The 14,364-nt window shown below is 46.1% G+C and overlaps 1 protein-coding gene across 1 annotated transcript in view; it reads left to right on the top strand.

Moving 5' to 3' along the window:
* Positions 1–6,708, top strand: part of LOC127573827 (tripeptidyl-peptidase 2-like) — a 78,238-nt gene extending 71,530 nt beyond the window's left edge. The window contains 2 exon segments of the mRNA XM_052022336.1: positions 1,557–1,676; positions 3,715–6,708. Of these exon segments, the coding sequence (XP_051878296.1) occupies positions 1,557–1,676; positions 3,715–3,804 (210 nt within the window). The 3' untranslated portion in view covers positions 3,805–6,708.
* The last annotated feature ends 7,656 nt before the right edge of the window (positions 6,709–14,364 follow it).

Below are 14,364 nucleotides of genomic sequence, written 5' to 3'. Positions count from 1 at the left end.
CACACATTGAAATGCATCTTTTGTGTAGTGTTCTGGGGGCAGCCCGCAAGTGTCGCCACGTTTCCGGCACCAGTATAGCATGCCCACAACTTCCTAACCCGTACGTCTTTGGAATGTGGGAGGAAACCGGAGCACCCAGAGGAAACCCACGCAGACGCGGGGAGGACGTACAAACTCCTTACAGACAGTGGCCAGATTTGAACCCCAGTCGCTGGTGCTGTAAAGCGTTACGCTAACCACTACACTACCGTGGCTCCTCCAAAGAAGAGGAGAGGAGTTTTCCCAGTATTCTGGCTAGTATTTATAGATGGACCAATGTTGCCAAAACAGATTTACAAGTCGTTTATTTAGTTACTGTTGTATGGAGCTTGCTTTGTGAAAATTGGCAGCAATGATATAGCGATGACGTTATACTCATTATTGTGAGGCACTTTGAAACATTCTAAGAGTGGCAAAGGTAAAATAGAAGTGCAGATCTTCCCTCTGCCATGTTTCCTGCCCTACTTTCTACAGGTAGGGTATTCTCTTGAATAATAAATCTCCCCTTGACACACCAAAAGCTGTTAAATAGTAATTCATCTTAATGGAATTTTTTTTAGGTCTAAACACTTGCCACGTTGTCTAAATAGCAGTAGCTTCATTTCACAGTATAGAATAACATAAGAACTGGAAGCAGGTGTAGACCATTCAGCACCTCAAGCCTGTCTCACCATTCAATAAAATCATGGCTGATCGTTTAACTCAGTGCCTGTATTAACTGTATCCCGTGAATATCTAAAAATCTGTCAGTCTCAAACGTGACTATAAAGTCATAGTCATACAGCATAGATATGGACCCTTTGACCCACCACGTCCACACTGACCTTTTTGACCATCTACACTGAACCCATTTGCCTGCGATAGGTCCCTATCTTTCTATGCCTTGCTCGTTTAAGTGCCTGGCTAATTATCCCTTAAACATTGTGATTGTATCTGACTCCACCAGCTCCTCTGGCAGCAAGATCCAGATATCAACCACTCTCTGTGGGGGATCTTTCCCTCAGATCCCCTTTAAAGCTCCTTCCACCTTATACCTGTGCCTTCTTGTTTTTGATACCCCTCCCATGGGCAAAAGGTTTTGACTGTCTACCCTATCTATGCCTCTCAAGTTCTCGTATACTTCTATCAGGTCAACCCTCCGCATCCAGCAACTATACTCAGCACCTGAGCCTCCACTTCCCCTGGGTGCAGAATTTCAAAGACTTGCTCGCCTCTGGGTGTAGAAATTCTTATCTCTATGCTGAATGGCTGGCACCTTATTTTGAGACTGTTACCCTGGTTCTACACAGGGGAACTATCAACTTTGGATCTACCATGTCAGGCCTTTTGTGCATGCAGCTTTCCAGAGCATTGCTCATCAGTGCCTTTTGTTTACATTCCTGGTATTTCTCTTCAAGGGACTTATTTTCATCCTGAGTAGAGGGAAGGATATATTAATGGGGAAGGCATTCCATTCAGGTAGGTTTTGTGGAGTGTTGGTGTTTCATAGTCCACCTTGTGTATATTTCTGTTTCCAGGCACTGACATTTGCTTACAAGCATGCATTGGTGAAGCAACATTTTGGACGTGCGTTGAAGTTTGCTACAAAAATGTTTGATAACAAGCCAAGTCGGGAAAACTGGAGCAACTGTATTCAGGTTGGTACAAAAGTCCTTCCCTCACAAGTGACCAAAGGCAAGCTGATCCAGGCCACCTTCACGCGATACAGCCGAAGGTACTTACCCCACCATCCACACACATTTGCCACAGACAGGTGGGGAACTGGCTCCCCCTGTGTTGTGAGGAGACTGTAGAAGCTGGGATTTGGGGTGATCTTTGTGAAGATATAAAGGGTAAAGGCAAGGTGGTCAATGAGCAGCAGCGACCTTTGACTCTGCTTTAGAAATATAGAGCTTTAGAAGTATAGAACTTTAGAATATAAAAGTTGGGATGTTATTTTCCAACTTTACAAAACGTTGGTTAGGCTGCACTTGGAGCAACATGTGCAGTTCTGGTCACCACACTATAGAAAGGATGTGGTTGCATTGGGGAGAGGAGATTCACCTGAATTGGAGGACTTGAGTTATGGGGAGAGATTGGATAGTCTGAGCTTGTTTTCCCAGGAGTGAAGGAGGCGGAGGGGTGACCCAATAGAGGTATATAAAATTATAAGAGGCATAGATAAGGTAGTAGATAGTCAGAATGTTTTTTTTCCTACTGTAAGGGTATCAAAAACAAGACGACAGAGGTTTAAGGACTTTTAAAGAGGATCTGAGGGGAAAATTTTTTTTACACAGAGTGGCTGATACCTGGAATACGCTGCCAGAGGAGATGATGGAGTCAGATATAGTCACTAGATCTGAGAGACATTTAGACAGGTACTGAAATAGGCAAGGCTTAGAAGAATAGGATCCTAATGCAGGCAAATGAAATTGGTGTAAATGGACAAAAAGGTCAGCATGGAGGTGATGGGCTGAAGGGCCTGTTTCTGTGCTGTACCATTCTAGAATTCTAGTGATGTTAGATTTGGCATCTGCTGTTCATCGCTTCCTGCTAACATTTATGTTAAATTAAAAGCAAATTAAAGTTGGAAGATGAAATCAGTACCCAGCTGGTGTATCACAGAGATCACACAGCGTTCAGTCTATGTTATCCCAGCTGGTTTTATATAGTTCCAGGTGCAGAAGAGGGGAGGCTGATGCACAGACTTAATTTGTGTGACCAGAGGGTAGTGAATTATAGGAGAAGCAGGGAATGTTCAGAGTGGTATCTGCAGAGGAGACTGATAAATGGGCTGGGAGAGCGGGCGTAGGTTATCTGGTATGACCCCATTTATCCCATTAAACTCTGAATAAATCAAAGGCTTTTGTGTTATCTTCTTCTACCACCATTGAGTTGTGTGTCAGTGTGTGGAGCAGCATCGAGGCACGCCAGCATTTAGCTGCACATCCCTCGCACCCTGCACCCAGTGATGCCAAGAGGTAACTGAGCAAGGCAGCTGGCAAGATCAGGGGGAGGCAACTGAAGTGGAGGGGGTGGGAGTGGAGGTGGAGGGGGTTTGAGTGAAGGTGGAGGGTGTGTGTGACGTGGAGGGGGCGGGAGTGAAGGTGTCAGGCTGAGGTGGCACTGTGTGGAAAGGAGTTTGCACATGAGGTGGAGTTGGGTGCTGGGTGGGGGCGAGGGCAAGGTTGATGCCAGGTGGGAGAGGGGAGGTTGGTACTGGGTGGGGGAAAGGGGGGGGGGTTGGTTGGTTGGGGTGGGGGGGGACTGGTGCTGGGTGTCGAGCGTGGGATGAGGAGGATGGTGAGGTGCCATGTGGAGGTGAGGAGGTGCTGGAGGGGGAGGTCCGGGGGGGGAGCCACTCCTGTGCCACTCCTGGCTGCTGTATTTACTGAAGTAGCCCCAGCCCCCAAGCTTCACAATGGCCTGAGACTGTGGTGTTTCAGAGATACTGGCCCGTCTCTTCCCCCACTCCCCCTCAGCGACCCCATCTCTCCCCACCCCAGCGACCCTGGCTCTCAGACATCAACTCAAGGGATGAGATGGGTAATTTCACACAAGACCACATGTACTTTTTTTTTCATACTGCCAGTTTTAAAAGTGTTTGCATTGGATTTTATTCATTGTTGACGACTTTACTGGAAGTATTGGGTCATTGAGAGATCGTTGTGTCAGCTGACGTGTTTTCTCTTACAGGTGATGAGGTCCCTGGGATGGGAGCACTGTGCCTCTTTCTACGAGAACTCACTGCTGGTGATGTATCCTCCAGATTATGTTCCATTCTAAATGTTATCTATGGAATGAAGAATATCCAAGCGCATTTATTCAGGATTGGTCTCGGAGGACCCTGACAGATGGTTGGGTTGGACTTTGTGTTTAGGTTATTTTCACCTGTCTCCTTTTGTTTAAAAAAATGGTAGGACTGTTGAGGAATCCACGAGATGACTGTTTGTGGTTAGTGTCATAAAATCTTCAGGTCCTGTTTGCTGGCTGTCGAGGCTTCTCCTCACATTGTGACCTTGCCCGGATTGTGTGCTTCACATTCCAGGCATGGAAAAAGTGAGAGGGGGTCCTTGGCCATCCCACATTCTTCCTTCAATCCCAGTAGATTTCTCCATGCCTCCTTTTCTCCTTCCCACAGAACTGCAAGGAGTAAGCTCTTCAGTCTGTTTGGGATTTGTGGCTCAGTAATGTTAATTCATCCAAAGGTGGCATTGTTGTGTTGCAAGCAGAGCCCGTGTAATGGAGCCTGCCCTTCCACAGTGTGGTCAGAGGCTGATCCACAGAAAGCTGGGACATCTGAAATGATGATAGCAGACCAGGGGGATATCCAGGGAGAAACAGTCAGGAGCAAGCCAGTCATCCCTGCCACCTGGTGCACCATTCATTAGATCAAGGCTGAGCTGTACTGTGATTGCCTTTATTCCATAATCCTAAACGATCTTTGCCCATCAAAAACATACCTATGTTAATCTGAAAATTGTCCCTCAGCATTGCCAGCTGTTGTGGCAGGGTGGGAAAATGTTTCACCTTTCCTCTGCCTTTGTGTGAACGGGTATGCTGAAACTTCAACTGCAAAACGCTGTTTTTGATTTCACAGTTGCAAATCAAACTTTCTGTGGGAACAATGATGGCCATTTCCTATTTATTGTGCCCACTCCACAGCTTCAGCTGGGTGCGAGTGGCCCTGCGCCGTTGTGCCCAGGTCCGTTCCCACCTCCTGTGCAACATTCTTTTCTGCCAGCAGACAATCGAATGGTGTTACTGAGCAGGTTGAACGGCATCTCTGTTGGCGGGGAAGGAATTGTTGATGTTTTGGGTTGAAACCCTGCATCAGGACTTGGAATTCCTCCCCACCCCCCACAGATAGACCATAGAACAATACAGGCCCTTCAGCCCACCATGTTGTGCCGACCTTTAAACCACTCCTAAGACTATCTAACCCCTTCCACATATCCCTCTATTTAAATTCCTCCATGTGCTTATCTAACAGTCTCTTGAACTTGACCAACGTATCAGCCTCCACCACCACCCGAGGCAGCGCATTCCATGCACCAACACTCACTGGGTGAAAAACCTCCCCCGACATCTCCCTTGAACTTCCCACCCATTACCTTAAAGCCATGCCCTCTTGTATTGAGCATTGGTGCCCTGGGGAAGAGGTGCTGGCTGTCCACTCTATCTATTCCTCTTAATATTTTGTATACCTCTATCATGTCTCCCCTCATCCTCCTCCTCTCCAATGAGTAAAGCCCTAGCTCCTTTAGTCTCTCCTCATAATCCATACTCTCTAATCCAGGCAGCATCCTGGTAAATCTCCTCTGCACCCTCTCCAACACCTCCACATCCTCCCTATAATGAGGCGACCAGAACTGGACACAGTGGTCTAACCACAGTTTTGTAAAGCTGCATCATTACTTTGCGGCTCTTAAACTCAATCCCACGATTTATGAACGCTAACAGCCCATAAACTTTAACTACCCTATCCACCTGTGAGGCAACTTTCAGTGATCTGTGGATATGAACCCCCAGATCCCTCTGCTCCTCTACACTGCCCAGAATCCTGCCATTTACCTTGTACTCCGCCTTGGAGTTTGTCCTTCCAAAGTGTACCACCTCACACTTCTCCGGATTGAACTCCATCTGCCACTTGTCAGCCCAGCTCTGCATCCCTCTAAGCTTCGACAGCCCTCCACACTATCCACAGCACTACTGATCTTTGTGTCATCTGCAAACGCTAACCCAGCCTTCCACCCCCTCATCGAAGTCTTTAATAAATATCACAAAAAGTAGAGGTCCCAGAACCGAGATGCTGCTCAACCCGCTGAGTTCCTCCAGCAGATTGTTTGTTGCTCCAGATTCCAGATTCCGCAGTCTCTGTGTCTCTACTTTTTTTGTGGCCACATTGTCCTGGAAACGTGTCAGTAAATGTAATCATGAAGCTGGGATTGTTGTAAAGACGCAACTGGTTCACAGCTGTCCCAGTTTGTTCCATATCTGACTCTAGAACCACAGCAGCATGGTTGAGTCTCTTCTCTGAAGTTGCCCAGCAAAGCATTCAGTGCAGCCACCACCTGTGCAGAACAGCAAACAGCAGCTCTACCAGTGACCCTTACACCCACGGGACAAATAAACATACGCAGTAAGTAGTCACAGCTGTGTGAATTGTGCTGCTTGCCACCAATCCTGCCGTACGCTTCCTTGTTCCATTACCGCATTGTTGCTCAGAACTCATCTTTCCTTATTACCCAAAGAACTGTCTCTCTTCCCTTCTCCCCAGTTCCCCTCTCCCTCTCCCCGCCGGTTCCCCTCTCCTCTCCCTTCTCTCCGCCGGTTCCCCTCTCCCTTCTCCCTTCTCTCCGCCGGTTCCCCTCTCCCTTCTCCCTTCTCTCCGCCGGTTCCCCTCTCCCTTCTCCCTTCTCCCCGCCGGTTCCCCTCTCCCTTCTCCCTTCTCTCCGCCGGTTCCCCTCTCCCTTCTCCCTTCTCCCCGCCGGTTCCCCTCTCCCTTCTCCCTTCTCTCCGCCGGTTCCCTCTCCCTTCTCCCTTCTCTCCGCCGGTTCCCCTCTCCCTTCTCCCTTCTCTCGGCTGGTTCCCCTCTCCCTTCTCCCCGCCGGTTCCCCTCTCCCTTCTCCCATCTCCCCGCCGGTTCCCCTCTCCCTTCTCCCATCTCCCCGCCGGTTCCCCTCTCCCTTCTCCTTCTCCCCGCTGGTTCCTCTCCCTTCTCTCTCTGCTGGTTCTCTCTCCCTTCTCTGCTGGTTCCCCTCTCCCTTCTCCCTTCTCTCTGCTGGTTCCTCTCTCCCTTCTCAGCTGGTTCCCCACTCCCTTCCAGCTTCCCTGAAGGTTGAGAAGAAGTCTCAAACACATGAGACTCTGGCCGAAGTAGTCCGTCCGAGACAAACAGAACTCAATTCCAACTGAGTCATGAGACAATCCATCAGCCAGTGAAAACACCATAGGTCCTCGATAGAATTGGATAAATATTTTTTAAGTTGCTTTTGTTGTGCAATGCAGGTTTTAATATGAAAATAATTTCAGCTGTTATTTATATAAATGCTGTTTAATTATATCTAGAACTGCATGTTGTTGCTTTTTACATGATCATTATTTCAGAACAAGACAAATATATTCTTTATACTGCCCTAAGAAATAAAGAATAGTCCCCTTTGTGCCTTCAGATATGGAGCGGCCTTTTGTAGATGCATATCAATGTTTATCGATTAATGATTCAGTGTGCTGGTTAATGACTGGCTGACTTCATTTCTCATTGGTAGAGGAAATCTGTTGCCCTGTGATATTAAGGAAAGACTGCTACTTCATGTAAACTTTCTGACAACTGTGATAATGCATTCTGCAAAAATTACTGAATATTCAAACCAAATAAATCATCAATTGTTTAACAAAAGACTGATTTATGTATCTGTTCCCTGGAAATGATGATTCACAGAAAACGTTACAGTATTTCAGATATTAGAAACTTGCAGTGCAGGAGAGGCCATTTGGCTCATTGTTCTGTACTGGTCAATTAAAAGAGCTATTTAACTGCTGCTGCCATATCCAAGGCAACTCCACTGCCCAATAAGGCTTTCTAAATCCCAACTCCCAAATTTTTATATGCAAATATGCTTCTGGTTCTTTTGTAAATGACCAGTTGTTACAAACCCTTCCAACCATGTTTCTCCTCTTATCCAATTCCTTATGGCTTAGCCCTTCTATTAAATCTCCTTATAACCTTCATTCCTGGTACTATTCTAGTACACTCCTGATTTTCATGTTATGACCGAACATTACGTATCCAGATTCATCACTCAAAAAAGGCAGTGCTCCTCATGTCACCTCCAGGAGAACAGCACTGTGAACTTCCCAGTAATCTGTCAAGCTAATGTTCAGCTCCATTGCCTGTCCCTTCACCAGTTTGTAGAAGTTGATTATAGAAGTTGGGGTGTCACATTATAGTTGTACAAGACATTGGTGAGGCCGCATTTAGAATATTGTGCTCAGTTTTGGTCGCCCTGCTATAGAAAAGATGCCATTAAGCTGGACAGAGTGCAGAGGAGATTTACAAGGATGTTCTCAGGACTCGAGGGACTGAGTTTGGAGAGAGGTTGGTCAGGTTGGGACTGTTTTCATTGGAGCGTAGGAGAATGAGGGGTGATCTTACGGAGGTATATAAAATCATGAGGGGCATAGATAGGGTGAATGTGCAGTTTTTTGCCCAGGGTTGGGGAATCAAGAACGAGAGGGCATAGGTTTAGAGTGAGAGGAGAGTTTTAATAGGAACTTCAGGGGTAACTTTTTCACCCAGAGGGTGGTCAGTATATGGAACGAGCTGCCAGAGGAAGTGGTTAAGGCAGGTACATTAACAACATTTAAAAGGTATATGGACAGGAAAGGATTAGAGGGATATGGGCCAATCGCGGGCAAATGGGACTAGTTTAGGTGGGAATCTTGGTCAGCATGGACCAGTTGGGCCGAAGGGCCTGCTTCCATGCTGTATGACTCTTGTCTATAATTTGTAGGCAGGCTTGTAATCCTATGGACTTCTATTATGAGCTATTTTGTCAAGAGCCTTTGGAAAGGTCATATACACATCATCCACTCTTCAACCCTCTCAGTCTTTTAACAATGGTCCCTAATCTTCATTTTGACACCTCTACTGACCAAGCACATTTTTTGGGAAGGGAGCTCCAAGGGTAATCTCTATGTGGCCACAGCAGAATATCCCAAGATTGAAGAGAGTAGGAAGCACAAGAGGATAGCCTGACTGGCAGTCGTACCATGAAGCTAGCATGAAGTCAAGCACCAAAGAGCTGACCAGTACCCTCTGCTGAAGTCTGATAATGTGCACAACCTGTACCCTGCTCTCCAGCTGGGCTTTTCTTACTTAATGATAACAACATAAATCAACTCAACCCCCTTCGCCTTTCAGTGTACTGAAACAATCAACAGCAACATGATAGACTGTGTCGCCAACAATGTTCTCGCTGGCTGCATTTGTTTGTAATTAATCATAATGTTCATAATTCTGCAGGTTTTAATTTAAATCTCTAAATTCCAAGCTGATTATCCCACTGCTTGGATCAAATCATACGCAAATTGTTGAAGGTGATGGATCAAAGCAAACAGAAGCCTAGGAGTTGTTTTCCAAATGTTGATGGTGTTAAAATTGTGCTGCGGGTCACCCTAAAGCTGTTTGTAAAAGTTCCCTTACAAACTGTGACCTTCAGTTGCAAGGGTCAGAAATCAGCACTCTCGGGTTTCCCAGCGTAACACCACCTTCTGCCAGTTTCAGCGTGGCATCAGTTTAAACCTTTGCAAGGTCTAATCCAGTAATGCGGCCTCACCAGCCAGCTGTTAAAGGAAGTGTGCCAGCAGCTCTCTTCCAGCACCACTGTTGGGTTAAGGTATGTCTGCTGCAACAATGGGAAGGTGTGGGAGACTGTTCCCAAACAACAGGCAGGACCAGAATAGACTGGTGAAGAACAGTGCCAGCTGAAGCCATGTTCTTTATACATAGACCCCCAAGACAACAGCATCTGGTGGGAGGTGACTGGGAGGTCTAAGGGGTAATGTTATAGGGCTGGAGTCTCTGAATGCCTGTGCTATGAGGAAGGCTGCAGTTCCCGCAAATGGCTGTGGCCGTTCATTTGGGCCGAAGATAATATGAACGGTCTCCTCCTTGCTTTTGGAGTTGGAGTGTCCTCCCTCACACAGAGAGCAGTGGCAACAGCCTGCAATGTCCCTGAGCTAAGGGAGCAGAGATTGACCCTGACACTGACCCCCACAAGCGGAGCAATCCAGCCACGTCAGTCTGCGTTTGAGGTTGCCTCTCGGTGAGGGCAAAGCTAAGTGATGGCCCTTTAAACAGTACAGTGTCAGGGCAAACTGTTGCCTTTAGTCATGTTGGAGGATGTGAGTCTTGCTGGCAAGGCCAACTTTTATTGTTCATCCTGAATTACCTTTGAGAAGTGCTGGTGAGCCATCTTAAACTGCTTGGCCTGCTGGCCTTCAGCTAGGGCACTGAGTACAGGAGTTGGGACATTAAGTTGCAGTTGTACAAGTTGTTGGTGATGCCACACCTGGATCATTGTGTACAGTTTTGGTCACCCTGTTATAGGAAAGACGCGGTTAACTGGAAAGAGTGCAGAGAAGATTTACGAGGATGTTGCCAGGACTCGAGGGCCTGAGTCATAGGGAGAGGTTGGCCAGGCCAGGACTTTATTCCTTGGAGCGTAGGAGACTGAGGGGTGACCTTGTAGAGATGTATAAAATCATGAGGGGCATAGACAGGGTGAATGTACACATCCTTTTCCCAGGGAAAGGGAATCAAAGACTAAATGGCACAGGTTTAAGGTGAGAGGGGAGAGATTTAAAAGGGACCTGAGGGGCAACTTCTTCATACAGAGGGTGGTTTGTATATGGAATAAGATGCCAGAGGAAGTGGTTGAGGCAGGTACAATAACAACATTTAAAAGATACCTGGACATATACATGGATAGGAAAAGGTTTAGAGGGATATAGGTCAAACACGGGCAAACAGAACTAGCTTAGATGGGCATTTTGGTTGGTATGGACCAACCAAAATGCCCATTGTTGGGCCAAAGGGCCTGTTTCTGTGCTGTACGACTATGCTGCTGTCTATGTAGTGACCATCAACCATCCGTTTCCCAGATTCTACCACTCACCTACATACTAGGAGTAATTTATAACAGCCAATTAACCTACCAACCTGGAGCCCGAAGCGCCCAGAGGAAACCCACAGGGTCACAAGGAAAATACTTCAACTCTGTACAGACAGTGCCGGAGGTCAGGATTGAACCCAGGTTCTTTGGCACCATGAGACTATGGCTCTATAGCTGTACCACTATACCACCCAAGTACGGGGTGTAGTACTGACAGACTAAAGGCTATGCCATTGGAGACACCATCCAAAGTGCCTGATGTCCAGGAGCTCCTTCCAACCAGTTAGTACCTCTTGAATTACAGAATCGGCAAACACAGCAAAGGCTTTGTCCAGAACAAGACAATCTGTTGTTTCATTGATGTGAGTTAAAGAACAAGCACTGGCCAGAACCCCAGGGAGAATTCAACATCTCTTGTTTGACATGAGATGTCTCAACCTGAGTGGCCAGAAGGCACTGTCAGTTCAACATCTACCTGGAAGTGCAGCACATGAGCACTTTGTGCTATAATGGACTTTTTGTTTTCCGATTGTGTCCTACTTTTGTATAATTTATGCTTAGTTTATGTTTACCTTGTAAATGTTGTGTCTAATGCTATGTGCCTGTGATGCTGCTGCAAGTAAGTTTTTCATTGCACCTGTGCACACATGTACTGGTGCATCTGACAATAAACTGGACTTGACTTGAGTGCTGCACTGGAGTATCCACACGGACTGTATGCTGGAATCTCGGGTGTGCCGTGAGTCAAGGACCTTCTGACCCAGGAGGAAACATTACCCGCTCGGCCACAGTAGATTCAGCAGCTGCACTGCCCTCCTCTGCCTTCTGAGCTTCTACAATTGGCAATATTGGTTTTTTCACTTCTTGGTTTACTATTGTTGTCACCTGTACCGAGATACAGTGAAAAGCTTTTGTGTGCTATCCAGACAGATCATTCCGTACATAAGTACATCAAGGTGGTAAAAGGAAAACCGTGCAGAATATGGCATTGCAGTTACAGAGAAAGTGCAGTGCAGGCAGACAAATAAAGTGCAAGGGCCACGACGAGGTAGATAAGGAGATCAAGAGTTAATTTTGTAGCGTATGAGAGATCCATTCAAGAGTCTGTTAACAGTGGATAGAAGCTGTATGAACTGTTCAGATAGTGATGGCATTCAATTGGACAAGTGTACTGTACACATCCAACCTTGTCCTGTTTCATGGGTATCTTTGTAAAAAGAATCATAAATCCAATTTGTGAATAATATTTATTGCCCTCACTATGACCACATTCAGCTCTCTGTACAGGGATTGCAGGAGGAAGTTACTGGACTAACTGAGTACAGGCAGCACAATGGCACACCTCCAGAGACCAGGTTCAATCCTTACCTTTGGTGCTGTCTGTGTGGAATTTGCACAGTCTCCCTGTAACCAAGTGGACTTCTCCCAAGTACTCTGGTTTCACGTCAAGGACCCATCATCAGGAATTGCAGACTTGAGTTTCCTTGGGTAAGTTATAAATGAAAGAAGTGAAGGTTAGTGGGGGGGAAACCACGAATATTGTCCTTCGGGCCACAGACTGACCTTACTCTAGTGTTAATATTTTACCTTCCCATCTCTCATTTTGATGCTTTCTTTCAATATGTTAGGGTTGTGAAACCTGTGGGTGTACATCCCAGACATCTATGAATAAAGGTGACTGAAGATATTTCAAACACATTGGGTGCAGATGATCTAAATCTCGTGTTGCTTTGTGTTGAACAGTTATCACCTCCATTTCCAAAAGGAGATGTAATAAATAGTGTTTAAAAAGAGCAATGTGAGGATACGTGCATCAAGATTTTGACCTGAAATGTCGACAATTCCTTGCACAGATACTGCTTGACTCATTGAGTATCTCCAGTAGATTGTTTGTTGCTCCAGATTCAAGCATCTACAGTCTACAGTGTTTAAAAACATCGGTGTGTAAAAGCAGGTGAAGTTTTAATGAAAGCCAAGGCACATTTTTGCTTTGGAGAACAGACAAAATCCTTGGAAACATGTTTTACGTGATGACAGATTGGGACGTACTGATATTCAGAAGGATTTGGGTGTCCTTGCACACAAGTGACTGAACGTTAATAGGCAGGTTCAGTGAGCTATTAGGAAGACAAGGATTATAGCACAGAGTGGAGAGATGCAGTTATATAAAGTCCTGCTGAGACAGTACCTGGGATGTTGTGGTTATGTCTGGTTTCTCTACATAAGAAAGGATACACTTCCAATGGAGGGAGTGCAGCAAATGTCCACTTGTTTGTGTCCTGGGACATCAGGTTTGTTGTAGCAGCACACTGGGCTGACACTCTCTTGTGTAGAAGAACAAGAAGTGATCTCACTAAAGTGTATAAAGTTCTTACAGGCTTGGCAGGGAGGACGATTCCCCAGTGGGGATGTCCAGAACCAAGGGTGTTTCAGGATAAGGATCAGCCATTCAGGACTGAGATGGAGAGATCTTTACTCACCAGAGTTCGGTGATTTTCGGAATCCTCTATCCAAGAGGACGTAGAGGTTCTGAGTATTTTCAAGAGAGAGATGATAGACTTTTGGAGATTAAAGGATATGGGTTAAAAGGAGGTGGCTGAGGCAGAAGGTCAGCCAGCACAGTACTGAATGGTGAAGCAGGCATGAAGGGCCAAATGGCCTGCTCTACAGGGGATGATGCACAAGAGAAATGGAGACATGCAGAGAAAATGAGAAGTAGAAAGCACAGAGGGGAGAACGTGCAACGAGGACAAAGAGGCCATTCAGCCCCGCAAGACTGTTCTTCTTTTGAATCCTATTCCGTTGATTCATGTAGCTACTTCATTTCTCCAACCTTGTTCCATAACACCAGGCACTCTGACTTGAAGTTGTTTTGGATGTTAGGAGATGGAAGGTTGGTTAAGGTTATTGTTCACTGACAGTCAGACTTACTGAAACCAAGTCAACCATCTCAGACCAGGCAGCTCGAATCTGTTAAGGAAGAGTCATTTGCTATTTATTTGAGCAATGGGATATTGGCAGATGTTACCAAAATGAATAGAATTTAAACATATGTCTATGAATGGAGAGAGTGGCAGTAAATATTGCAAAACTCTGCCTTTCTGAAAAGGTAATTATTAACCTGCATTAGTGCATGCTGTGGAACAAGTGAAAAATATGGTTGTCAGATGGGCCCTAATACCATGGAACCACAGAATCGCACAGCCTTGAGGAGCCATTTCACCAATCATGCCGGTGCTGTTGTCTTTACAAGAGTCCTCCAATTACTTCTGCTCACCTGGTCTTTCCCCAGAGTCCAGCCACTTCCGCAGCCTCCATCCTGTTCTCCTTGAAAAGTTGAATCTACTTGCAATGGTAGTGAATCTCTGGAATTCTCCACCATAGACTAGGTCATTGAAGGTATTTAAAGTAGATAAATCTTTGAAAGCTCAAGGAATTCAGAGGTATGGGGGACTAGTACAGAGGAGATGAAGCCTGGGACAGATGAGCCATGATCGTATTGAATGGCGGGCAGTGGCTGATTCCTGCTCTCATGAGCTGTCTGGGCAGCTCATTCCAGACCACAGCAGCTCAATGAAGAGTCTCCCCTCCGTTCTTCTGCCAATGACTCTCACTCCATCTCCTTTGGTTACCAAACCTGCTCGTTCATTCTGTCAAAACCCTTCAA

The sequence above is a fragment of the Pristis pectinata genome, chromosome 8 (assembly GCF_009764475.1).
Source record: "Pristis pectinata isolate sPriPec2 chromosome 8, sPriPec2.1.pri, whole genome shotgun sequence".
NCBI lineage: Eukaryota > Metazoa > Chordata > Chondrichthyes > Rhinopristiformes > Pristidae > Pristis > Pristis pectinata.
This window is presented reverse-complemented; position numbering and strand designations above follow the sequence as displayed.